General features: G+C 38.2%; 1 protein-coding gene across 4 annotated transcripts in view; it reads right to left on the reverse strand.

Annotated features, from left to right (window-relative positions):
• LOC133641621 (N-terminal EF-hand calcium-binding protein 2-like) overlaps window positions 1–27,843 on the reverse strand; it is a 172,744-nt gene that overhangs the window by 51,017 nt on the left and 93,884 nt on the right. For 2 of the 4 annotated variants that reach the window (XM_062035479.1, XM_062035481.1), the window contains 2 exons: window positions 21,788–21,867; window positions 11,539–11,595 (listed from right to left, as the gene is read on the reverse strand). In XM_062035479.1, the coding sequence (XP_061891463.1) occupies window positions 11,539–11,595; window positions 21,788–21,867 (137 nt within the window). The remainder of the gene's footprint in view (window positions 1–11,538; window positions 11,596–21,787; window positions 21,868–27,843) is intronic. The other 2 variants (XM_062035480.1, XM_062035482.1) reach the window with 1 other exon arrangement.

Consider the following 27,843-nt stretch of genomic DNA (forward strand, 5'->3'; position numbering starts at 1 on the left):
TGCCTGGTATGTTAACGTAACATATTATGGTAAGAGTCATTCAAATAACTATAACATATAGAACATGCTATACGTTTACCAAACAATCTGTCACTCCTAATCGCTAAATCCCATGAAATCTTATACGTCTAGTCTCTTACGTGAATGAGCTAAATATTATTTGATATTTTACAGTAATGTGTTAATAATTTCACACATAAGTCGCTCCTGAGTATAAGTCGCACCTCCGGCCAAACTATGAAAAAAACTGCGACTTATAGTCCAAAAAATACGGTATACAGAAACACATTTATTTTCTGGCACATTTAAAAATCAATAAACCCGCATCAGCAATTAAAACATATATTATGTGATACTGTCAAAATAAAAATGGAAAAAAACATATTCAACTTGAAAAAATAAATAAATAAAATATCTGAACTCACATTTCATCGCTGGGACAGCTGAGCTAGCTTCCGGGGTTGGCCGACATCGTCTCACAAAATGTTGTTTTTCTTTAAATATCCTTCTTGAAAATGGCCTTGCAAATATATGTCTTGTCTTGTCTAATCATAAAAGATGCAGACGAGGCGTGTTGGCTGAGTTCTTAAAGGCCTACTGAAAGCCACTACTACCGACCAAGCAGTCTGATAGTTTATATATCAATGATGAAATCTTAACATTGCAACACATGCCAATACGGCCGGGTTAACTTATAAAGTGACATTTAAAACTTCCCGGGAAATATCCGGCTGAAACGTCGCGGTATGATGACGTATGCGCGTGACGAAGTCAGAGTAACGGAAGTTATGGTACCCCGTAGAATCCTATACAAAAAGCTCTGTTTTCATTTCATAATTCCACAGTATTCTGGACATCTTTTGCAATGTGTTTAATGAACAATGAAGGCTGCAAAGAAGACAGTTGTAGGTGGGATCGGTGTATTAGCAGCGGACTACAGCAACACAACCAGGAGGACTTTGTTGGAGCGCTAGCCGCGCTAGCCGCCGACTTCACCCTGACTTCCTACGTCTCCGGGCCGCCAAACGCATCGGGTGAAGTCCTTCGTCCTTCTGCCGATTGCTGGAACGCAGGTGAGCACGGGTGTTGATGAGTACATGAGGGCTGGCCGGCGTAGGTGGAGAGCTAATGTTTTTAGCATAGCTCTGTGAGGTCCCGTTGCTAAGTTGCTAAGTTAGCTTCAATGGCGTCTTTAGCACAGCATTGTTAACCTTCGCCAGCCTGGAAAGCATTAACCGTGTATTTACATGTCCACGGTTTAATAGTATTGTTGATTTTCTATCTATCCTTCCAGTCAGGGGTTTATTTTTTTGTTTCTTTATGCAGTTAAAGCATGATGCTATCACGTTAGCTCGTAGCTAAAGCATTTCGGCGATGTATTGTCGTGGAGATAAAAGGCACTGAATGTCCATTTCGCGTTCTCGACTCTCATTTTCAAGAGGATATAGTATCCGAGGTGGTTTAAAATACAAATCCGTGATCCACAATAAAAAAAGGAGAGTGTGGAATCCAATGAGCCAGCTTGTACCTAAGTTACGGTCAGAGCGAAAAAAGATACGTCCATCACTGCCTCTCAAGTCCTTCACTGTAACGTTCCTCATCTACGAATCTTTCATCCTCGCTCAAATTAATGGGGTAATCATCACTTTCTCGGTCCGAATCTCTCTCGCTCCATTGTAAACAATGGGGAATTGTGAGGAATACTAGCTCCTGTGACGTCACGCTACTTCCGGTACAGGCAAGGCTTTTTTTTTATCAGCGAGCAAAAGTTGCGAACTTTATCGTCGATTTTCTCTACTAAATCCTTTCAGCAAAAATATGGCAATATCGCGAAATGATCAAGTATGACACATAGAATGGATCTGCTATTCCCGTTTAAATTAAAAAAAATCATTTCAGTAGGCCTTTAAAGTTTGCTCCACAGCGTGCTCATCGATAAAATCCAGCTGTCGGCATGTCTACATTCAACAACCTAACTGTGCATGCTCTTCACTACTGTGGCATGCTGGGTAATGGAGTTCTTATGTTACCTAGCTCATAATATCGCTGTATATCTGCCTTAGGCCATCTTAGAAGGCCTTACTGACAACAACTCGTCATCTGATCGGCTATCGCAACTGTCTGTCAAATGTTTGTGTCCGTTCACTTAGAGTGCACGGACGCCCGCATTGTTGATTCTGAAGGCAGATTTGGTACAGCATGGCAACATAAACTAGCTGAATTCTGATTGGATAAAAACTCTATAACCTAAAAACAACAGCATAATATGACATGAAGAGAATATGAATACTTTTAGATATTTAGGGAAAGTAAATTCAAGAATACTTTTATCTTTAATTATGATCATGATTTCTGGTTATGGTAGGCCAGCAGAGAAGGTCTTGCTGGCCCTGACGGTACACCACTGGTGGTTTGGAGTGTGCTTCACTAAAGTGAAAAGTGGTTTTAGTTGTGTGCGTGATTGTCAGGAAAACCATTGCCTGGAGGGCGCATGGGCGCTCGCAAAAAAAAAAAAAAGTTTTATAATATATGCACCGATCGTTTTTGCTGCAGAAGTCTCACACACAAAATAGACCCGCCCACTGTCATGACCCTCCACTACAGTTTTGGACTTGTTTATTTTCCTGTGCTTAGTGTTGTTTCTGTTCCAGCACTCTTGTTTTCTTGTCTCTACTTTCTGTGTGCATTCATTTTCTCTCACTTTACCTCTGACCTGAGCACAGCCTAAATTACCTGTCCCTGATCAGGGCACACCTGTCCCCGGCATACTTGCCAACCCTCCTGAATTTTCCGGGAGACTCCCGAATTTCAGTGCCTCTCCCGAAAATCTCCCGGGACAACCATTCTCCCGAAAATCTCCCGATTTCCAGCCGGACAACTATATTGGGGGCGTGCCTTAAAGGCACTGCCTTTAGCGTCGTCTCTCACCTGAAAAGGAGACTATTATATATGTCTCCGTTATCCATAGGTTTATCTACAACCCATAAAGTAGGCAGGCACGGAGCTATTTCTCAGCGTGTGTTTATTCCAGCCGGCACGTTAATACACTGACACACAACATCCGGATTCCCATCATGCATTGCTTCAAAACTACGGCAAGTTGTAATATCCAAAATTTCCAGCCGGACAAACAATATTGGGGGCGTGCCTTAAAGGCACTGCCTTTAGCGTCCTCTAACCTGAAAAGGAGACTATTATATATGTCTCCGTTATCCATAAGTTCATCTATAACCCATAACACGGTGGCCGAATGGATATAGTCACTCATGAACGGTCAGAGAAGCACAAGGTGGCGGCAACGCAGTCTTATGGGCCACCTTGCAAGCAACATCCCGTTCTCATTTGCGGATGTTTTCAACAAATCCGTGAAGGATATGTTCCCGGATTCAGAGATCGCTCGCCAGTATTCAAATGGCAGAACAAAGGCTACTCAAATAATAAAAGGTAAGTGTTTTGTTTTTTTAAGTAAGCAGCAAGTACAGTACAGTTCGTAGAACAACTGTGTTTTCATTACTGTTTATTGTACTAATATATATATATATATAATATATATATATATACATATATATATATATATATATACACACAGTATATATATACTGTATATATATATATATATATATATATATATATATATATATATATATATATATATATATATATATATATATATATACATATATATATATATAAATAAATATAAGAAATACTTTAATTTCAGTGAATTCTAGCTATAAATATATACCCCACCCCGGACCCCGCCCACCCCCAATCTCCCGAATTCGGAGGTCTCAAGGTTGGCAAGTATGGCCCCTGGTTGCCAATCAGGTTGCTTCTTCAGCCTGCCCTGTTCCTCTGGACAGGGCTGGATAATTATTTGTTGCTACCGCGACAAGTGTGGACATTGTTATGCACTTTCTAGCTGCAGAAGTTCTTATTTGCTCTCATTAAATACATTTTTACTTGCGCCATGCCTGTCGTCTCTGCATTCTGGGGTCAAGCTTTGCTTGCACAAACCTGACACCCACAGGCGCATCAATTGGCTTTGTGGGTCTGCTGTTTTTTTGATAATGTCTCATTTGCCATCCCGGATGTCATTCCAAAATAGCGCCTGAGCGCGGTGGTATTTTTCTAGTTCGCCATTTTCTTTTGCACTGTAATAAATTGTCAAAATATGTGGTCTTTTTTCATTGGTCACATTCGCTAGGTGGGTTTTAATATCAGTTTTATGAACAATAACATGTACATATGTGTGTGTCTGTGTGCCTAACTTTGTGCATGACAGTGAACTTTCAGAAATATACACTACAATAACCACATTTGTGGACTACTCTGAGAATTACACTTCTGTAGATTAGCTAAAGCTGAGAATAGCTTCTCAAAATGTCTCTCAGGAGTGTCCGGGGGGCAAGAAGGGTCAGGATTTAGATAACAATTATAGGGTTTCATTTCAGTCTGCGATCAAAAAAGTATGCCTCCTCTGGGAAAAAAAAAAAAAAAGTTATATTGCAAAATACTGTATGTCACGGTGCCGCATGGTTGCAGTAATTGTGACCCCCAGATGAGGAGGCAGGAGACGGTGTGCAAATAAAAGACTTTTACTTAACAGAGAGCGAAAAACTGCATACAATAAAGGCTCAAGTGCCAGGCATGTAGTGGCAGCAAAGTAACCCGTGCACGCTGACAAAAAAACAAGCAATGGTCCAGCCCTGGCATATATACTGTAGGAACAACTCTAATTGGCAACCAAGACTGGTTGCCAATCAGGGAGAGGTGTGTGAGCCAGCGCTCAATGGCAAACAGGGTAACATCCCTGCAGAACAAACCACAAAATAGGAAGTGGAACAAAAATAAGACAGAAAGGAATAGGAAAATAATACAAAAACCAAAATAGTCCTGAAGGATCATGACACTATACACGCTTTAACCAAAGACACATATTCAGATATACTTACTCAACACGCTTTATTATTCCTACATTAATATCTCTGACAAGTTTCAATACTGCAAAAATAACTAACATGTTTGTAATGCAATGATTGAAATAATAGCTATTTTTTATTCAAACAATTAGGCAAAAAAAAAAGTCGCTCTCTTTTCAAGTCGTACTCAACAAATAACTGAAAAAAAAGAAAAGAAATATTAGCTGTACTCTTAGCAAATCCAGCTGTAATACCATTTAAAAGCAATGATGTAAATCAGGGGTGTCCAAACTTTTTCCACTGAGGGCCTCACACAGAAAAATGAAAGCCTGCGGGGGCCATTTTGATAGTTTTCATTTTCAAATCATAACAAAATATATGGATTTTGTTTGTTTTTTTACCTTTAGGGCTCCCGGGGACCATAAAGGGTCTAAGTCATTAAAATGTTAAAAACAAGTCAAATTATTTTTTTATTTTTTTTATTTAACGCATACAGTAAATCTCTACAGTATATCAACTTCAGGTTGATATACAATTTAAAAAACCAAAAAGGTTTTATGCCTTTTCTGTCAAGACAACTTAGTTTTTTATAATAAAACTGAAATATGCAGTATTTCCCCCACTGCCCAAAACATTCAGAAAGCAATGTTTGATGTGAAGTAATTAGAGCCTTAAAAACATCAATAATGCAAGACAACATTGATATTAATTCATTGTTATTTTTGAGTAATCACAGTGAAAAGATAAATAAAATCCCATTAAATATATTTAGGATACAAAAGGTGCCCCACTCAAAGTGATACATTTGTATTAGTTTTTTTTTTACTTTCAACACTTAAGTTACAAGATCAACTTCAGATATATCTGTCAATTTTACGTTTGAACTATTATTTTGTTTGTTTTATGCTCTTTTGTCAAAGAAAACGTTGATGTTTTTGTATGGCAACCACACAATATATGCAATATTTTCCACATAAAACATTTTAAAGTGAAATATTTGAAATAATTGGAGCCTTGAATAGGTCAATAATTCATTATAACATTGATTTTTTATTTTTTTTAAGCAATGGCAAAAAAAGAAAAATAAAGATAGACAAAAGAAAAAAACAGCCCACATGGCAGCTTTGTGTCAACATTGCAACTTTTTCTAGTTAATGTTTATTTTTTATTTTTGCAATAGCATTTCCAGAATGTGTGGCGGGCCGGTAAACAATTAGCTGCGGGCCGCAAATGGCCCCCGGGCCGCACTTCGAACACCCCTGATGTAAATAATAAAGATATTACTGCAACCTAAACAAAGGATTTTTTTGCACAGTGTGTCAAAAAGGCTACGACAGCCTCTGACTAAAGTCAAAATATTACTGTATGATCTTTTTTCCCATTAAAAGATACGGTATGCAATACAGTATAAGAACAAAAAGCATTACATTATCCGTTTATATGTACTAAAGATAACCATACACAAATTCATTGAAAGTGATTATGATAGTAATGAAAACAATGGGCCTGATTTACTAAAGGTTTGTGTGTACTAAAACATATGCAAACCTGACAGCCCACGCAAAGCTGATCTACTAAACGTGTGCAACGTCTGTAAAGTGAGCAGAATAAGACGTGCAATGCATTTTGCATTTTTGACAGTCAAAAAGAAAAAATATTAGACATATCGTCTTTTCAGCAACATCCTTTTATAGCTGCTGGATGACTTATGAGGTTAATTAAAATCAATTGATGCGTTTTGGTGTCCGCTGGTGTTTTTTTTAATGTTTTTTTTTATTTATTTTTTTTATGAAAAGACGTCTTTCATCGTACGTTTTCTTGTGTTTGAGTCATTCCAGATGCACGAATGCGCTGGTGATGTGATGCAGAGAATTAGGTGTCAGTGTGCATACGTGTCTGTTGCCTGGATTGTGATGCAGAAAACATGTTATGTATTATAGATGTGTGTTGCTGGTTCAACACATCACACACAGGTAGGAGCATGACAACATGAATGTGCAGAAAATGATTGTCTCTGCGGTAAAAGCCCTGTATGCACGCAATGTCCTCATTTAAACAAGGCACCACTTTTTAATTGAACAGACAGTCTTAGTAGATCACACATCTCATGCCCACTCATAGTACACACAATTTAACTTTTTGCACAAGCTGTTTAACATGTGGTATTTGAATCTGAGTAAGTCAAGCCCTATGTGCACATAGTGAGTGTCCGTGGCGCTGCATATAATGACTGACATGCAGACCACACAACGATTGCATGAAGTGTGACTGAAAAGCCTGTCAGGCCTTGCAGGAAAGTAACAGAATTCACAGCAGAGCGTAACAATGCATGCTGACTGAGCTAATAAAAGGGTTGATTTAGAAATTCTATTCTATTATGAATGTTGTAGGTCTAATAGAGTGGTTTGGACAGAGAAGATTGATTTTACTGCTGGCAGAGAGCTGTGTCCATTCTTCTCCCCTTTGCCACATCTTATCTGTGTGAGATTGGCTTTTCAGCTGTTGCTTCACTCAAAACGAAGTACAGGTCTCAGCTGAACATTGAGCATGACTTAAGAGTGGCAGTGTCAAGCCTGCAACCCCGATTTGAAAAGCCGTGCAGTGCAAAACAGGCTCATTGCAGCCACTAATGCTGGAGTACTGTAAAACTCATGTTCACCTGCCCTGTCTTGCCAAATGCATAGCTCCTCCTTTTTTTTTTTCAAAGATTGCAAAGTGGCACTTTTATTTGATTTATTATTGAACTTGATGCAAGTTATAACACTTTTATTTGATTTATTATTGAACTTGATGCAAGTTATAACACTTTTTTTGATTTATTATTGAACTTGATGCAAGTTATAACACTTTTTTAAAATGTATTATTAAACTTGATGCAAGTTATAACACTTTGTTTTATTTATTATTGAACTTGATGCAAGTTATAACACTTTTGTTTTATTTATTATTGAACTTGATGCAAGTTATTTTATTTATTATTGAACTTGATGCAAGTTATACCACAGCTGCACAGTTATTTTTATTTATTATTGAACTTGATGTTATTTTATGTTATTGAGTTTGAATGTATACAACTTGATGTTACTTGATGTTCAATAAATTTGAAAATGTTAAGCTTGGCATTAGCGTTCTGTTGGGGCGATGGGGGCAGGTGGGGCTTGAAAACTCCCCCTTGTCCAACGTGGGGGATGACAAAAAAAGTTTGAGAACCACTGCTATATAAGGTGTTCTTTAGGAATAGCTAGAAAAGTGTTAGCCAATGAATTTATGTAGAGCTCCTACTGCTTGTAGCAGCTAATAGGGGTCCATATCAGTGCAGTGGGCTGAAAACAGGGGATTTTTGCTGTAGTCTATGTAGTCTTTTTTCATCTACAGTCATGGTCAAAAGTTTACATACACTTGTAAAGAACATAATGTCATGGCTGTCTTGAGTTTCCAATAATTTGTACATCTCTTATTTTTTTGTGATAGAGTAATTGGAGCACATACTTGTTGGTTATCAAAAACATTCATGGATTTTGGTTCTTTTATGAATTTATTATGGATCTACTGAAAATGTGACCAAATCTGCTGGGTCAAAAGTATACATACAGCAATGTTAATATTTGCTTACATGTCCCTTGGCAAGTTGCACTGCAATAAGGCACTTTTGGTAGCCATCCACAAGCTTCTGGCAAGCTTCTGGTTGAATTTTTGACCACTCCTCTTGACAAAATTGGTGCAGTTCAGCTAAATTTGTTGGTTTTCTGACTTGGACTTGTTTCTTCAGGATTGTCCACATGTTTAAGTCAGGACTTTGGGAAGGCTATTCTAAAACCTTTAATTCTAGCCTGATTTAGCCATTCCTTTACCACTTTTGATGTGTGTTTCGGGTCATTGTCCTGTTGGAACACCCAACTGCGCCCAAGACCCAACCTCCGGGCTGATGATTTTAGGTTGTCCTGAAGAATTTGGAGGTAATCCTCCTTTTTCATGGTCCCATTTACTCTCTGTAAAGCACCAGTTCCATTGGCAGCAAAACAGGCCCAGAGCATAATACTACCACCACCATGCTTGATGGTATGAATGGTGTTCTTGGGATTAAAGGCCTCATCTGTTCTCCTCCAAACATATTGCTGGGTATTGTGGCCAAACAGCTAATTTTTTGTTTCATCTTACCACAGAACTTTGTCTTATCTTTGTCCATGTGATGTCAGGACAACCTAAAATCATCAGCCCGGAGGTTGGGTCTTGGGCGCAGTTGGGTGTTCCAACAGGACAATGACCCCAAACACACGCTAAAAAGTGGTAAAGGAATGGCTAAATCAGGCTAGAATTAAGGTTTTAGAATGGCCTTCCCAAAGTCCTGACTTAAACGTGTGGACAATGCTGAAGAAACAAGTCCATGTCAGAAAACCAATACATTTAGCTGAACTGCACCAATTTTGTCAAGAGGAGTGGTCAAAAATTCAACCAGAAGCTTGTGGATGGCTAGCTAAGGCACCGTATTGCAGTGCAACTTGCCAAGGGACATGTAACCAAATACTAACATTGCTGTATGTATACTTTTGATCCAGCAGATTTGGTCCCATTTTCAGTAGACCCATAATAAATTCATAAAAGAACCAAACTTCATGAATGTTTTTTGTGACAAACAAGTATGTGCTCCAATCACTTTATCACAAAAAAATAAGAGTTGTAGAAATTATTGGAAACTCAAGACAGCCATGACATTATGTTCTTTACAAGTGTATGTAAACTTTTGACCACGACTGTATATATGGCACATCTGTGATATTTAGGAGACTGTTAATGCGAAAAGGAAATACATTTTTTTCCAATTGAATCAGGAAAAGTACTACCACATACATATGGGGCGGTATAGCTCGGTTGGTAAAGTGGCCGTGCCAGCAACTTGAGGGTTTCAGGTTCGATCCCCGCTTCCGCCATCCTAGTTGCTGCTGTTGTGTCCTTGGGCAAGACACTTTACCCACCTGCTCCCAGTGCCACCCACACTGGTTTAAATGTAACTTAGATATCGGGTTTCACTATGTAAAAGCGCTTTGAGTCACTAGAGAAAAGCGCTATATAAATATAATTCACTTCACTTCACATATAAGGCGAAGATCAATATTAAAACAATTCTTGGTTTTCGATTTTCACCGTCTTGGTTATCTATACCAGTGGTTCTCAAATGGGGGTACGCGTACCCCTGGGGGTACTTGAAGGTATGCCAAGGGGTACGTGAGATTTTTAAAAAATGTCTGTCAAAAAGAACTGTGAAAAGAAATGCAACAATGCAATATTCAGTGTTGACAGCTAGATTTTTTGTGGACATTTTCCATAAATATTGATGTTAAAGATTTCTTTTTTTGTGAAAAATGTTTACAATTAAGTTCATGAATCCAGATGGATCTCTATTACAATCCCCAAAGAGGGCACTCTAAGTTGATGATTACTTTATGTGTAGAAATCTTTATTTATAATTGAATCACTTGTTTATTTTTCAACAAGTTTTTAGTTATTTTTATATCTTTTTTTCCCAAATAGTTCAAGAAAAACCACAACAAATGAGCAATATTTTGCACTGTTATACAATTTAATAAATCAGAAACTGATGACATAGTGCTGTATTTTACTTCTTTACCTCTTTTTTTCAACCAAAAATGCTTTGATCTGATTAGGGGGTACTTGAATTAAAAAAATGTTCACAGGGGGTACATCACTGAAAAAAGGTTGAGAACCACTGGGCTATACTATGGCCAAACATAACACAAAACAAAGCAGTCTGTGTGTCCAAACAAAGAATGTTAGTGACTCAGTCTCTGTGCTTTTTTTTTGTTGATTTCGGCTGCAAGATAAACCACCATAGGTCCAAAGAAAGATGCAAGAGCCAGCATTCAATAAAGGAGGTGAGAAACACTATTACATTGAAAGAAGAACTCTTTGCAAAGGACAAAGATGGTGTCCACGTAGTTCTCGCCTCCTCCCTCTCTGCTTATCACGGTCATCGCCAACTAAAGTCTTCAGTACAGGAAGTGATGCTAAATGTTCATTGATCCATTCGTCATTTAATGTATCACATTGTTTTGTTTCTGATTTACACTTTTTATCATGAAAATCCCAAGGAAATAGTATTAGTATTTTGTAGTAGATGTGTGAGACATTTTGCTTTGCCTGTCTTCTGCAGACATTCATATACTTGTGTGGCAATGAATGAAACGGGAAGAACTAAATTTAACTGTCTTCACACGCGCTGCCTGTGGCTTTACAAATAAATATATCTGTTATTTCCTCTGTGGCTGTGCGATATTAAAAGATTGTGTATGACTTGAGTCATTGCCAAATAATACCTAACCTCAATAAATTATTCAGAGCTAGACTACAAAAATATATATATATTTCCTGGGAAATAATTGCAAGCTTTGAAAGCCTCAATTATATTAGAGCCATAGAGGTTTCACAGTAACCCCCCTGCCCCTTTCACTGCTGTGCACTAATTACATTGCAGAGGCAAGTCCATTACTGCTTCTGAGGTACTAAAGTGGGCATTGACTCCATGAGGCTGCACTGACTGATGCTACACCTGAGGCTGTGCATTAAGTTTAGTAGGTTTATTTGTTTAGGGTCGACTTACTGCGCTGGTGGTGCCATCTGTGTCTGTTAGCCTTTGGTGCAGATCAAACCAGACAGTCTGTAAGTAGGAGCATAACATCATATCAACAGGACTGGACGGTAACTACACAAACTTGTAGCAGGCAAAAGTCACTTAGAATAACAGTCAATGGTACTGGAAACAAAGTGCATCACTAATGAAGGATCAAGAGGGAATTAATAATGCTTCTCCTATCAGAGAAATAATATTCACTCCATTACAAACATATAAACAGTCCATCATTTTATGGTTTATTTTAAACATGTATACAGTATCAATATGTTTCATCACATATTTTATATATTTAAATTTTTCTTTACAACATATCCGAAAAGGAGTAGGAAGAAGCAAATCCGTTTTAATCTTAACCCCTTTTCACTTCATAGCAATTACTACACTGCAAAAAGTCAGTGTTCAAAAACAAGAAAAAAAAAATGTACAAAAATTAGGGGTATTTTATTTGAACTAAGCAAAATTATCTGCCAATAGAACAAGAACATTTGGCTTGTCAAGACTTTCCAAAACAAGTAAAATTAGCTAACCTCAATGAACCCAAAAATACCTTAAAATAAGTATATTCTCACTAGTACATATTTTCTATTGTTTCATTGAAAATAAAACAGCAAAGTCCATTTGGCGGCCATCTGTTTTAAATATGAGACACAATTGTGTCAAAGTCATGATTTTTTTTTTTACATGCTTGAAATAAGAAATTATTACTTTAAAAAAAGTAGTTTTATACTTGTGAGTGTTGATGACACAGCTTTGCAACAGTTGATATTCTAGTTTCAAGCATGTTTTAGTCAATATAGGTCATACAATCTCAGCAACAGGCTGTAATATCTCACTGAGATAATTTAGGACCAAAACCCTTAAAAACAAGTAAAACACTCCAACATAAAATATGCTTAGTGAGAAGAATGATCTTATCAGACAGAAAATAAGCAAATATCACCCTTATTTGAGATGTTTAATCTTACTTAGATTTCAGTTTTTGCAGTGTACCACATTTGTTCATTTCCTGTTCTCAATTTACATTAATGCATTCTAACATCAGTTCTCTTCATCAATAATTGAGTCAGTTATGATTCGCTCAATGAGATTGATAAGATCGTATTTTCAATAAGTTCATGATGTTTATGATACTTTTTCTTCCTTGTACTTTGTAAACACTTGTAGTTTCAACAACCTCTTAAACGAGATCATATTAGTACACTGTTTGATTTACCCCGTAATTTATTTCCACATTCTGATGTACTGAAGGTTTTAAGTGTTGTTCGTGCATACACATGTTTTAAGTTAGATTTTACTCTAAGGTTATATTTACCCTCTTTTGTTGAAATTAATTAATGTACATTCTTGGGTAGCAGGTTGTAGTTTTCCTTGTGCATAATTTTAGCTGTTTTTAACTGCACCAAATTGTTGAGTTCTAATATTTTGGATTTAATAAATAAGGGGGATTGTATGTTCCCTCAACATTATGTATTATTCTAATTGAATATAATTTCTTGCGACTTTATGTTGAATTTTTTAATGAGAAGTTGTCTAAAATGTTCACAATGTATGATAAGTATTTTTGTTAAAAAAAAAAAGCCAATAATTAATTTTTTGTGGTCCCCTTTATTTTGAAAAGTATCAAAAAGCATCATACATGTTATCATATCATCATGTATCATACATTGTGGTACCGGTACCAAAATATTGGTATCGGGACGACCATAGTATGTATGTGTGTCTACAGCATACCTGGGCATTCTGCAGCCCGCGGGCCGCCCTTTGTGCGTCCCTGTCCGGCCCGCGTGAGGCCAATCACAAATTACAAAATACATTTTAAAAAGTATATATGTCGAGTGTGCAATACAACGGTGCTGCTTTTATTTTGATTTTTATTTATTTATGGACGTATGTCCGGGTGTAACCTGTGAGTGAAGGTGCACAGCGACAAGTGATGCCCAGTTACCACCGAGATGTCAGCTCACGCTAAAAAAATAAAAGTTGATGACGAATGCCGTGTTTTCAACAAGACATGGACTGACAAGTATTTCTTTACAGAAATTAAAGGTAAAGCCGTGTGCTTAATTTGTGGTACACAGGTTGCTGTGTTTAAAGAATATAATTTGAATCGCCACTACACGACGAAGCATGAGGAAAAATACCGGAATCTGTCTGATGAAAAGCGCGCAAGGGAGGCTAATGCGTTGATGGTAAAACTGCAAACCCAACAAGGACTTTTTGCCAAATTTCACACCCCTAGAGATTCAGCCGTCAGGACCAGTTTCGTAATTTCTCAAAAAATAGCCAGAAAAAGTAAGGCGTTTTCTGACGGAGAGTTTATTAAAGGCCTACTGAAACCCACTACTACCGACCACGCAGTCTGATAGTTTATATATCAATGATGAAATCTTAACATTATAACACATGCCAATACGGCCGGGTTAACTTATAAAGTGACATTTTAAATTTGCCGCTAAACTTCCGGTTCGAAACGCCTCTGAGGATGACGTATGCGCGTGACGTAGCCCGGCGAACACGGGTATGCCTTCCACATTGAAGCCAATACGAAAAAGCTCTGTTTTCATTTCATAATTCCACAGTATTCTGGACATCTGTGTTCGTGAATCTGTTGCAATCATGTTCATTGCATTATGGAGAAGGAAGCTGAGCAAGCAAAGAAGAAAGTTGTCGGTGCAAAATGGACGTATTTTTCGAACGTAGTCAGCAACAACAGTACACAGCCGGCGCTTCTTTGTTTACATTCCCGAAAGATGCAGTCAAGATGGAAGAACTCGGATAACAGAGACTCTAACCAGGAGGACTTTTGACTTCGTTACACAGACGCCTGTAGAGAACTGGGACAACACAGACTCTTACCAGGATTACTTTGATTTGGATGACAAAGACGCAGACGTGCTACTGTGAGTATGCAGCTTTGGCTTCTAAACATTTGATCGCTTGACCGTATGTGCGCAACTTTTTTTTGCATATGTACGTAACTTTTTTAAAATATATAAGCTTTATGAACCTTGGGTTAGGTGAACGGTCTTTTGGGCTGAGTGATTGTGTGTGTTGATCAGGTGTTTGAATTGTATTGGCGTGTTCTATGGAGCTAGGAGCTAGCAGAGGAGCTAGGAGCTAGCGTAACAAACACGCATGTGTTTTTATGCAGGATTAATTTGTGGCATATTAAATATAAGCCTGGTTGTGTTGTGGCTAATAGAGTATATATATGTCTTGTGTTTATTTACTGTTGTAGTCATTCCCAGCTGAATATCAGGTCACCCCCGGCTCTCACAGCATCTTCCCTATCTGAATAGCTTCAACTCCCCACTAGTCCTTCACTTGCACTTTACTCATCCACAAATCTTTCATCCTCGCTCAAATTAATGGGGAAATTGTCGCTTTCTCGGTCCGAATCTCTCTCACTTCATGCGGCCATCATTGTAAACAATAGGGAACTTTGCGTATATGTTCAACTGACTACGTCACGCTACTTCCGGTAGGTGCAAGCCTTTTTTTTATCAGATACCAAAAGTTGCAATCTTTATCGTCGTTGTTCTATACTAAATCCTTTCAGCAAAAATATGGCAATATCGCGAAATGATCAAGTATGACACATAGAATAGATCTGCTATCCCCATTTAAATAAAAAAAATTCATTTCAGTAGGCCTTTAAGGAGTGCTTATTGGACTCTGTTGCGCTGATATGCCCGGAGAAGAGGGGCGCATTTGAGAACGTGTCACTCTCCCGACGCGCTGTAACGAGGCGGGTTGAGACCATCGCTGGAAACTTGGAGCTTCAGCTGAAGAAAAAGAACAGCCGACTTTGACTGTTTTTCGCTGGCTTTGGATGAGAGCTGCGATGTACGTGACACCGACCAGCTGCTCATCTTCTTACGTGGGATAACTGCAGACTTTCAAATCCCGGAGGAGCTGGCAGCCATGCAGTCAATTAAAGGGACAACCGCAGGTTATGACTTGTTCACAGAGGTAAATGCGTGTTTGGACATGTTAGGACTGAAATGGGACAAGCTGGCAGGTGTGACAACAGATGGTTGTCCAAATCTGACAGGGAAAAATGTTGGACTTTTAAAGAGGATGCAGGATAAAGTGACAGAAATTAACCCTGTGCAGAAATTGACATTTTTGCATTGTATTATACATCAGGAAGTGTTGTGTAAGACAGTGTTAAAAATAAAACCATCAAAAGCAATCTGCTTTAGTATATTATTATTATTATTTATCTTACGGTATATCAAAAATAATATTGAGCAAAATTTAATTAAAATATTGTCGATGATGTGGCCCTCCAGCAGTGCTCGGGTTGCTCATGCGGCCCCCGGTAAAAATTAATTGCCCACCCCTAGTCTACAGTATGCCTGAGTAGAGATTGAAAGGCTAACAAGAATGTGGCTTTTAAACAATGAGGTACAATTGGCTATGGGGTAGAGTAACTATTAGACCAATTTGGATTTTACAGATGAGACTCTATGATCATTTTATACCTTTTTCCTTTTTTTGAAACAATGATTAACATGACTGTGTGATGCAGTTCAGTTCTATCCCACTGCAAGCTCCAACTACAATAATAAACATAAGACTATGTTTTACTATCCACATTAAACACATGGGAGTCATATAAACTAAGTGGAGTAAGTCAAATTGAGCAATGAAGGTTCCTTCCAATTAAGCGACTGATAACGACTGCTCCTGTGAATAAATAAATGCTGTCTGCACTGCACACTTTTTCAATCACAGTCTGGAGACGCACACACACACACACACACACACACACAAACACACACACACATCACACATCACACACACACACACACACACACACACACTTGATGAATGATTTGAATTCTTGTATTTCTTACCTTCTTGAGACCTCCAAATAATGCCTACCTCTTTAGGACCACCCTTTCAAGATATATAAAGATTTGTATTTACAACATTAATAATATATACATACTAGGCAAATATAAAAGAGCTTGTTGTGAAAAATGAGTTGGAATTTCACAAGAAAAAGGTCACAATTTCACAAGAAAAACTTAGAATTTTGGCAGTATTATAATAAAAGTCGTAATTTTACTCAACGAGAGTCAACATTTTACAAGAAAAAATGAACATTTGTGCAATATTGTGATACAATTTGGAATTTTACCCATTAACAGTCGCAATTTTACAAGAAAAGCTTAATATTTTGGCAATTTTATGAAACAAGTCGTAATTTTACTCGACAAAAGTCACAATTTTTAAGAAAACTTAAACATTTTGGCAATATTATAATAATAATAATTGGAACTTTACTCTGCAAAATTATGACAAGTCATAATGTTACTCAAAAAATGTCACTATATTACAAGAACAACAAAAAAATTGGCAATCTTGTGATACAAGTCCGAATTTTATATGACAAATGTCACCATTTTGCATTAAAAATTAATAATTTAACATAAAAAAGTAATATTTTTACGAGAAAATATTGCAATATTACAGAACCCGAAAGAATATGAGAAACTGTTCCCAATTTTATAAGAAAAAAGTCGACACGTTATGACAAAAAGACTTCTTTTAGTAAAATGTTTTGTTGTTGAATTTTTTGTTTGCAATTGGTTTTTAATCTTCATTATTTACTTCAAGTTATTACAGTATGTCTTCACATACATATTTATTGAATTTTTAAAATTTTGGCCAAAGGGGGCGCATTTCAATTTCTTACACACACTTGTTATTTCATATGTTGACCAGAGGGGGAGCACTTTTAAAACCGACACACAGTCAATTTGAAAAATTCCTCCTTTTTGAGACCACCCTAATTTTGATAGATTTCACCACCAGGGGTGCAAATGAGACATTCTCTATTAGATGCAATGGTTTTCCGTATTAGGACCATGATTTAGGTCCTAACTTGTTCACCGGTCCTCATATGGAAGGTACTTTTCCTTGTTGATGTCTCAAGAAGGGTAGAAATACAACACACACACACACACACACACAAACACACACACACACACACACACACACACACACACACACACACACACACACACACACACACACACACACACACACACACACACACACACACACACACACACACACACACACACACACACACAGTGTGTTGATGATGAATGATTTGAATGAGATATCACACAGTCCGTATAAGTCCCTCCACGTACAGAAACAAGTGACTTTCTTGCAACAGTTTTATTCAAAGCTCGTTCTCCGAATCTACCATGAAAACTAAGCAAAACACACATGACGGTATTAGCTAAACAAATAAATACATTCGACATGCAGCATGTAAGCATGACGCAAGGTCATGAAATGAACATAAAGCACTTTACATCACTGGATGCATGCTATACGAAGGACTTAGCTGTAAACCTTGCTGGAAAGTTTGTCGTTTCCTCTTTAAGTCATTTGCAACTAAGTATGATAGCAGCGCAAAAACACTTCTGGTGAACGTCATTTCAAAATAAAAGCATCTTTAAACCTCAAAATAATACCACACATTTTGGCGCATTTGAAGTACAACTCTTAGTAATGAAACATGCGTGTAAAAATGAAACAGTCAGGGCCAAGTTGGACTCAAATGCAAGGCACCATGTGTTGAATTACATCATCAGTATATGGAGGTGGGGGGAAATTGCCATCATTTAACATTTAGTTTTTTCACCTGTTTTAACCTTTTCCTATTAAAAACATCATTTGTTGCATGTTCCTTGATAGATGGAAGCAAGAAAAATCTTTTGGTACGTGCACAAATCTTATCCAATTGGGAGGATTCTACTGTACTATGTGTGTCTGCAGGCAACAAACAGGCTCTCTAGACCTAATTACCAACAAGTATGCAACATTTATCAATTGCAAGCTTTTCAAATAAGATGTAAAGCATGAAAGGGGCATAGTGAAGATTAATATACAGTAACTGAGTGAAACTATTTTCGTTATTAATGGTCATATTTACAACCAGATTGTAGTATGGAAACCAAATTGTTTTTTCCAAAAGGCAAATAGCAAGGAGAATTCAACTAATCCGTCCCAGACACCCAAACATGTTAGCACAAAACTTTTTTAATAAATAATAATTATGTTTTACACGCAGAAAACAATGCAAAATACATGAATGTGAAATGAAATGGATAAGCGAACATTTAACAACACCTTTACTTTAATGAAGACTCCTGACAACAAGGGCTGAGGGGAGGAAAGAGGGAAGGTGGCAAAAACCACCTGCGTACCTTGCTACGAGTTCTTTTTTTTAATGCAATAGTGTTTCTCACCTTCTTTATCAAAGCGCTGGTACTTGTCTTATATCCAGGAACGCATGGAAAATGGCCGCGGGTTTACATGACTTTGATCCAATCCCACACGACAGCTTTATGGTACAACACGTCACACTGCAGCCTTACGTGCAGTACTGTACGTGCCTTACTGTACACGTTGTGGAAAACTACCTGGTCGTACCTCTTTCCTTTACATCAGTAGGGAATACCAGGCAAAAGCAGGATGAAGGCATATGTAAACGTGCGTTATTCACAAACATTTTTTTGTAATTATTCTTCATCGTTGTGGTGATAAACAGATAACATGTGATGAATAAGAGTGTTATTGTTGTTATAGTATTATTTTTGTTAAAAATGAAAACACCAATTATAACAGCTTTCACCTTTCTTTTTTATGCTTGCTGTACTTCATACAAAAATAAAAAGTAAAGGTGATATAGCTTTTGAGTCAGGTGCCCCTAAATGGTGGAATGCACTCCCTTATGAGCTGTGGACATTTTTAAAAAGGCAGTTAAAAACATATTTGGTTAATTGTGCATTACAGTAATATTCCATTATCATTTCTCATTATTGTATATATTAATTATTTGTATTACCATAATTATTATTTTGTTTGCAATGTCTCTATTCTTGCATCGTGTTGTATGCTTATTTTTAATATTTTTAGAATATTCTTAAGCCCCCCTAAATAATTTGATGTGATTTTTTTTTTTTTAAACAAAACATTTCTGAAAAATGTCAATATAAATATGCAGAAATAAGAGTTTAAATACATAATATTATAACCTGTTGTTATTCACTATGATTGTAAATCATTTGAAGACCCTTTCTCAGTGCTTATTATCCAATCCAATCCAATCTGTTCCATCAGTAACGCACACATTACTACAATGAAACTCCAGTCCAGTTTCACTGTTACCTCAGTAGGATGTCCAATTCAGATTTGTTTTGTCAAATCTGGTCTTTTTATGCAGTTGTTCACATTACAAAAAATGTGTCCAGACTCCAAAGTGAATGCAAACTGACACTAATGCAGACAATGGCGTCATGACGTCGCACGTCCTGCAATGTTAAGTGAAGTAGACATGCTTCAATTCTAGCTGTCTCAGTACTGGCGCACTAGTAGCAATTTAAAGGATTTTGTGCAAAGTCAACATTTTCTGAGGACATTTGCCTCGGTGTCTGCTCTGAAAAGTGTGATCAGTGGTGGAACATTGATTGACATGACTTCCTAAAACATAATGTTTGCCTGTTTTTCCTAATTCTTGTTAATTTGTCAACGAATTTATTTTGTATCCGTCTATTTTGGTGGATAATAATGACGCTTATCTTAAGCGTCATCATTATTCGCGCGGGAGAGTTCACACTGAAGTTGCATCATTACACTATCTGAATGATTTGTAATATAAAACTCATAATAATAATGTCTATAATATTGCTGACAGAAAAATAACTTCCATACCGTATGACAAGCAATTCACACTGGGACGCTTTGATTTACAGCTTTGCAGTAGAGGTGTGCTACTTAAACTTAATTGATGTAATTTAAAAGCCTTAGTGTTATTTAAAGTGTCTTTGAGTACTCTGAAAAGCGCTATACCAAATAAAATGTATTATTATTATTATTATTATTTTAGGGTCGTGTTTTGGGGGCTCCAAAGACTCTAAACTTTTGTTAAAAAGTGGAGTTCTATGGGTGTTTTTTTATCTTCACTTTTATCTTTTTCACCATAAATAGCAGGTTATTGTGATAGTCCATATCATCCATCTGTCATGTCTGTGTTGATCTTGTTTTTGTTTTGCTTGGTTTTTGGACACTTTTTAGTTCTTGTCTTCACTCCCTTGCTTTGTCACCATAGCAACCATTAGTTTCACCTGGTTCACATTGTCATGTCACGCACCTGTTCACGGTTAGTCACGCACCTGTTTTCACTTATCATGTCACTATATAAGCTTTTCTGTTTCTGTTGTTCGTCCTGGCGACATCACACCTTCTCCACACAAATTTATGCTCTGCACCTGTTTACCATAGTTCTTGTTTCATCTCATGCCAAGTAAGTTTTGATTTAATGTTTATAGTTTTTATGCCCAAGTGCATGTCTTTTGTTTCATAGCCAAGTTTGTTACCTCCTCTGTGAGCGCCTTTTGTTTATTCCTTTTTATTGTCCTTATATTAAATTATGTACTCACCTCCAAGCCGTGTCCAGTCAAGTTGCTTTGCACCTCGGAAAAACAATCCACGCCAAGGACCAAGTCGTGACACCATCCCTATTGGCCAGGTGTGGCCTGTGGGCCTTGAATTTGACACCTGTGGTCTAAATGCCTTAAGTTACCTTTACAGTAATAACAGGAAACTAACAATATTGCTTTTCAACCATTTTGATTTCTTCAGTATTTGCTGTGTAATTCTAATAAAGTGCCAACAAGTTGCGAGTGAAAAGATCTTGCAAGTGCAAACATTTTTTGTTCTTCAAACCTAGTGCGACCCTGTAGTAGTTTGCACACGCTGGTGTTCCATTCACGTATAAATTATATATTTTTCTGTCACCAGTTCTCAAGGCTTAATTTACTAGCTTTTTTAAAAATGAATTATTAAAAATATCCCCAGCCCCAGGCTGGACATTGACTGTAGTTATCGTCATTCTCTCGTGTTGTCTTACAATAGCTGAGTCTGCGGGAGATCCATTAGGTTCAACCTGTTCTTCACTGGACCAATCACAATTTTCTCATTCACAGCTCACACTTGAATTTTGCAAAATAAATTTAATTTAAAAAAATACCTTTTTTTCTTAAAACATGGAAAAACCAGTTAGCAACATTGCAAGGTTGGCTATATTGACTCTAAAGTGAGTGCGGCACAGGAGCTTAAGGAGCATCCCTCACAAGGTAAAGGCTGACACACAGACATGTGGGTGCATGTTTGCGTGGGTTCTTACTTTATTCTCCAGTCGTCCGATGAGTTCAGCCAGGCGATTGATTTGAGCATCCAGACCCTCTTTCCTTACCTCCACTGCACCTGCAACACACACACAATCTGTATGAATATACTTTAATGCTCATCACTTATTTATAGATTATGCCTACCACTTCCTAGAGAAATTGCAGAGTTGCATTTTAATTGAACTTCAATCTCAATTCATTGACTAACAAACAGGTCCTTTATGAATATCCTGTAAATCTTTTTGTGACAACTTTATTATAACCACTGCAGTCTTTTTACGGTTTCATTATAAGGCGCTGCATGCCTTACTGTCAAAATGCATAGTCCACATTGATCTCTTTGGGGCCTTGCTCAAGGGCACCCTAGTAGTAATGAGTGATCTCTCCAAAAACTATGAATTTATATTTTGTACGCTGCGGGCCAGAAGCCCTCCAAACGCCAAGTTCTTACAGACTGGGCTACTGCAACCCCATACGTGAGGTTGTATTTTTGCCTCATCCTTCACTTTAAGCGTAAGTGAAGAATGTGTAAAAAATGCACTACTGACCTGATGAGTCCCAAAAAGAAAGAGATGATACAGTATTATCTGCTTACAGGTGCTACCTGGTGGATGTTTGAGCACACTGCAGCTAGTTCTGGATAGTCCTACAGTGGATCAGTCGCATGCGGGATTCTCACAGGAATGAAGCAAAAATGCAACCCTACCTACTGTACATAGTGTTTGCAGTTTAAGGCAATTGTAACCACCTGATTAAATGTAATTGTTTCTATATGATAATCATAGTACTTATGTGCCACACAATTCCTTCCCTATTGTGCCAGTTTCCAAAGACATCTGAGCTTCTAGAGTGGAGTTATACATTTCCTTCAGTAGAAGACATGCCTTATTTTCCGAACCATAGGGCGCACCGGATTATAAAACGCACTGCTGATGAGTGGTTCTACTCAGGTCTATTTTCATACAAAAGGCACACCGGATTATAGGGCGCATTAAAGGGGTCATATTATTATTATTTTTTCTAAATTGAAAGACTTTTTTGTGGTCCAAATAACATGTAATGGTGGTTCTTTGGTCAAAATGTTGCATAGATTGTTTTACAGATCATCTTCAAGCCGCTTTCTGACGTTTTGTGGACAGTCTTATTTACGTGGCTCACTTTCGGCAGCGTCTTCTCACCGTCATCTTTGTTATAGCGGTGTAGCGTGCAAGGACGGGAGTGGAAGAAGTGTCAAAAGATGGCGCTAACTGTTTTAATTATATTCAGACTTGACTTAGGTCAATAACGGAGCAGCAGCTTCTCATCCGGAAACAACAACACAGGAAATGTGTCCTGTGAAAAACCGTCCAACCTGAACTTTCTAATAACTAAAGTTCCTTGGGTGAATAATGTAAACTCACTATACCGGTATGTTTTAGCGCTTTCATGGCGAGTTTACTGACAGATATAAGTAAGAACTTTACACTACTTTATATTAGAAATGGCAACAGCGGAGGATGGATGTCCCATAACAAGAAGATAGAGTAAAAGAAGAAGCTTATCGACTACGGTGTTGTCACGGACTACAAAGGCGGATGCGCTCAAATTTTCAGGACTTATGCAGATCCAGAATACACTTTAGCAGGTGCCAGAAGGTCAGAAAGGTTGCTTTTGCATAATATTGCGAAACAAAACGCCAGATAATATGTCTTACCTCATACGCTCACCATAATAATGCTCATATGTTGAAGCACAATACAATCCATCAAGCGGTGTGGCTTCATACCTTACCAAAAGTCGTACTAAAACATTTTGATGGATTTTTGAGGGCCGTGTGTAATGTTCTATATTTTCAATGGAACATATACAATTTTGGTGTTGTCTACTGGAGTCATATTGCAGTCTACACGTATATCTTATGTGTGACTGCCATCATATTGCAGTCTACACGTATTTCTTATGTGTGACTGCCATCTACTGGTCACACTTATCTTTTCATCATGTACAAAATAAAATAGCTTCGAGGTCGGTAAGTACAACCAAAATTATTCCGTACATCAGGCGCACCGGGTTATAAAACGCACTGTCGAGTTTTGAGAAAATGAAATAATTTTAAGTGCGCCTTATTTTCTCTGGTCTGGATCCCAGGATGTGTAGCAAAGAATGTGCTTACAGGCAAGAAGTCTGTTTAAAGGGGTGAAATACTGGTACTGCAAAGCAAATCTAGTGTAGCATGGAAATGCACAGAAGACAAACACTTGCTGAGGTACAAAGCACAATGATCCAGCATGGGCAAGGACCAACATGTGACACTAAATAAGATAGATTAACTAATAGAAACCATGTGTGCTGACAGAATAGAAGGTGAAGGTGTAGGAATCCAACAGGCCATAGAACCAAAGTAGGATCACCAGTACAGGAAATGATCCAAAACACAGGAAAAAAGCAAAACAAAGTCAAAACTGTCACATGGAATCATGCCAGTAGTGGACCCAATGTTATTCTGCTGTCAAGTTTGTCTGATGAACTCTTTATATCAAATTCGAATGAGCTCTGAGCCTAAAGCAAGTAGTCATGACAATATTATTTACTCCTCTTGATGGGGTACCAACAAAAGCCCTGATGGCTGCCAAACAGGGGCCGTACTTATCAAGCTTCTTAGAGTGACATTTTACACTTAAGTCCTGAGAATTTGCGAAATTTAGTCCTACTCTCAAACTTAAGAATAAAAGCTTTTTATCAACGTTCTTAAGTCTAAGAATCACTCCTACTCCACGATATTTAAGAGACCTTCAGAGGTGTCTTACGTGGTTAGGAGTTGCCAGCAGGGGATGGCGCTGAGGCGAGAGAGACGTGCGCGAACATTCAGGGAGCGGAACGATGTTCTGGATTTGTTTGATGACGAGCAGCTGATCAAACGGTATCGTTTAGACAGAGCGGGTATTATTTTTGTCACAGATTTAATACTTTTCGATTCCATGTTGATTTCTGCATGTGGCTGCAGTGGGCTAGTATATATAGAGCCACCCACACCAGTTTCAAATTAGTTGCCTAATTAATGAATTGGAAAGAAAATGTTATGACAGTAGCGTATGTGTGTGGCCGTGAGGTGAGTGACGTCAGTGAGTGTGTGGGCGAAAGAAGAGAGGGAGCGGAGCCGGCGGGGACTAGTTTGTTTTGTATTATTTTGTAGTTTATTGTCAAAATATACACTCCCATTGTCCACTTAAATATTTCCAAGATATTTCTTTATTCTTAGACAACGGATTCCCTTCCGTGATTGGTCATTTCTATGGACACAGAAATTACGTCACCTAAAATTCCATTAACGGCACATAGTAATGTCGTAATTCAGCTCTGAGTGTGACACTTAAGATTCAGTCCTACACTTCGCTGAAAGTGTGAGTAAGACGCTTGATAACTAACTTTTAAGTGCAGCTTTCAGCGAATAATTTGTTTACTCTTAAGTCAACTTAGCAGACTTCTTAGGAGTAATTCTGAGAAGCTTGATAAGTACGGTCCCAGAGCTCCACCTTGCACCTCATTCATCTGGATCTCTCTGAAGCCTTTGACCCTGTGGACCATTACATTCTTCTCAGTTTAGCTGTCTGGAACCATCTTCCAATGGTTTCAGTCATTACTCACTAACAGAGCTGAGTACATTAAAGTCATCACTTCACACTGTCACCGGGCACACCCTCCTGGTATTGGAGTATAAATATTTAGGGTTTTGGCACCAGCTGCTAGACTATCTGACCAATCTACGTCTATAAGCAGGAACTGATGAAGCCTACTTGGATGAGAGACAGAACCTCTTCTAAGACAAAACAAACAGTCCAGCTGTGATCGATTGAATGCCCTGAAATTACAATGACCTGGATGAATGAGAACATCCATAGACATCTTTGGGGTATCTCAGAGGTCAGTTCTTGGGCCAGCCTTTTTCACAAGCTCACATGCTACCCTTGAGACGCATCGTCAGAAAACATTGGATCTCTTTTAATTTGAATGCTAATGACTCCTGGCTAAAAACTGATCCCAACTCCACCTCAGCCACACTACCTGTTCTCACTGCATGCTTGGGGGAGACGAAGGTGCCTGAGAACTTTCTCCAGTTAAATAGCAACAAATCAGAAGCCATTTGCATTGGTACCCCACACCATATCCAGTCATCCTACATCAGTAATAGTTCTGTCTCTTGCTACAGCATCCGTCTTTCTTGTTTTGTCACAAACCAAGATCACCAAAATCACATTCACCACCTCTCCAAATTCTCCTGTTCTCCATCTCAAAAATATAGCCAAACTCTGTCCCTCCTTCGATCAATCTGACACCCAAAAACCGGTCAATGTCTGTCTGCTCCAGGTTGGATTACTGTAATGACATTCTTGTCGTGATCTCTAGCAGGAGCCCACAGAAGTTTCAACAAATCCATAACTGTGTTGCCAGGATCCTGACACAGAGGCTCAAATATGACCACAACATACCTGCTCTCCGAGCGTGTCACTAGTAGTTACCCATTCACTACAGAATCCAATATGAACTTTGTCTACTAACTCATTACTGCCTCCCTGAAAATTTTCCATTCTACCTGAAACCACAAAATACTTCAAGGCTTCTGCATTCCACCAACATTTACTGCCTTCAACAGACTATACACAATGCGGTATCAGACCTTTTCAGCTGCTGCATCTCGCCTGTGGAATGCACTCCCAGAATCTCTGACTCTGGTGAAGTCATTCAAAAAACAGATACAAATATTTTTATTCAAAAAGGCCTTTCAGGACATTTTATGTAGCCTGTTATTTTCTTGGTTTTCTAACACATATTGTTGTTTGTATTTCTTTTAGGCAAGCTTATTTGTTAGCCAACACTGCTGTATCACTTTGAGATTTCTATGACATTTAAAGCCCTACTGAAATGAGATTTTCTTATTTAAACGGGGAGAGCAGATCCATTCTATGTGTCATACTTGATCATTTCGCGATATCGCCATATTTTTGCTGAAAGGATTTAGTAGAGAACATCGACGATAAAGTTCGCCACTTTTAGTCGCTGATAAAAAAAAGCCTTGCCTGTACCGGAAGTAGCGTGACGTCACAGGTTGAAGAGCTCCTCACATCTGCACATTGTTTTCAATCATGGACGCCAGCAGCGTGAGCGATTCGGACCGAGAAAGCGACGATTACCCCATTAATTTGAGCGAGGATGAAAGATTCGTGGATGAGGAAAGTGAAAGTGAAGGATTAGAGGGCAGTGGAAGCTATTCAGATAGGGAAGATGCTGTGAGAGGTGGGTGGGACCTGATATTCAGCTGGGAATGACTAAAACAGTACGGTAAATAAACACAAGACATATATATATATATATATATATATATATATATATATATATATACTCTATTAGCCACAACACAACCAGGCTTATATTTAATATGCCACAAATTAATCTCCATAACAAACACCTCTCCCCTCCCGTCCATATAACCCGCCAATACAACTCAAACACCCGCACAACACACTCAATCCCACAGCTCAAAGTACCGTTCACTTCCGCAAAGTTCATACAGCACATACATTTTCCCCAAAGTTACGTACGTGACATGCACATAGCGGCACGCACGTACGGGCAAGCGATCAAATGTTTGGAAGAAAGCTGCGTACTCACGGTAGCGCGTCTGCTATCCAACTCAAAGTCCTCCTGGTTGTGTTGCTGCAGCCAGCCGCTAATACACCGATCCCACCTACAGCTTTCTTCTTTGCTGTCTTCATTGTCCATTAAACAAATTGCAAAAGATTCACCAACACAGATGTCCAGAATACTGTGGAATTTTGCGATGAAAACAGAGCTGTTTGTATTGGGACACAATGGTGTCCCAATACTTCCACACACTCCGTGACGTCACGCACAAACGTCATCATACCGAGACGTTTTCAGCCGGATATTTCCCGGGAAATTTAAAATTGCACTTTATAAGTTAACCCGGCCGTATTGGCATGTGTTGCAATATTAAGATTTCATCATTGATATATAAACTATCAGACTGCGTGGTCGGTAGTAGTGGGTTTCAGTA

Source organism: Entelurus aequoreus, linkage group LG24, assembly GCF_033978785.1.
Source record: "Entelurus aequoreus isolate RoL-2023_Sb linkage group LG24, RoL_Eaeq_v1.1, whole genome shotgun sequence".
Classification (NCBI taxonomy): Eukaryota; Metazoa; Chordata; class Actinopteri; order Syngnathiformes; family Syngnathidae; genus Entelurus; species Entelurus aequoreus.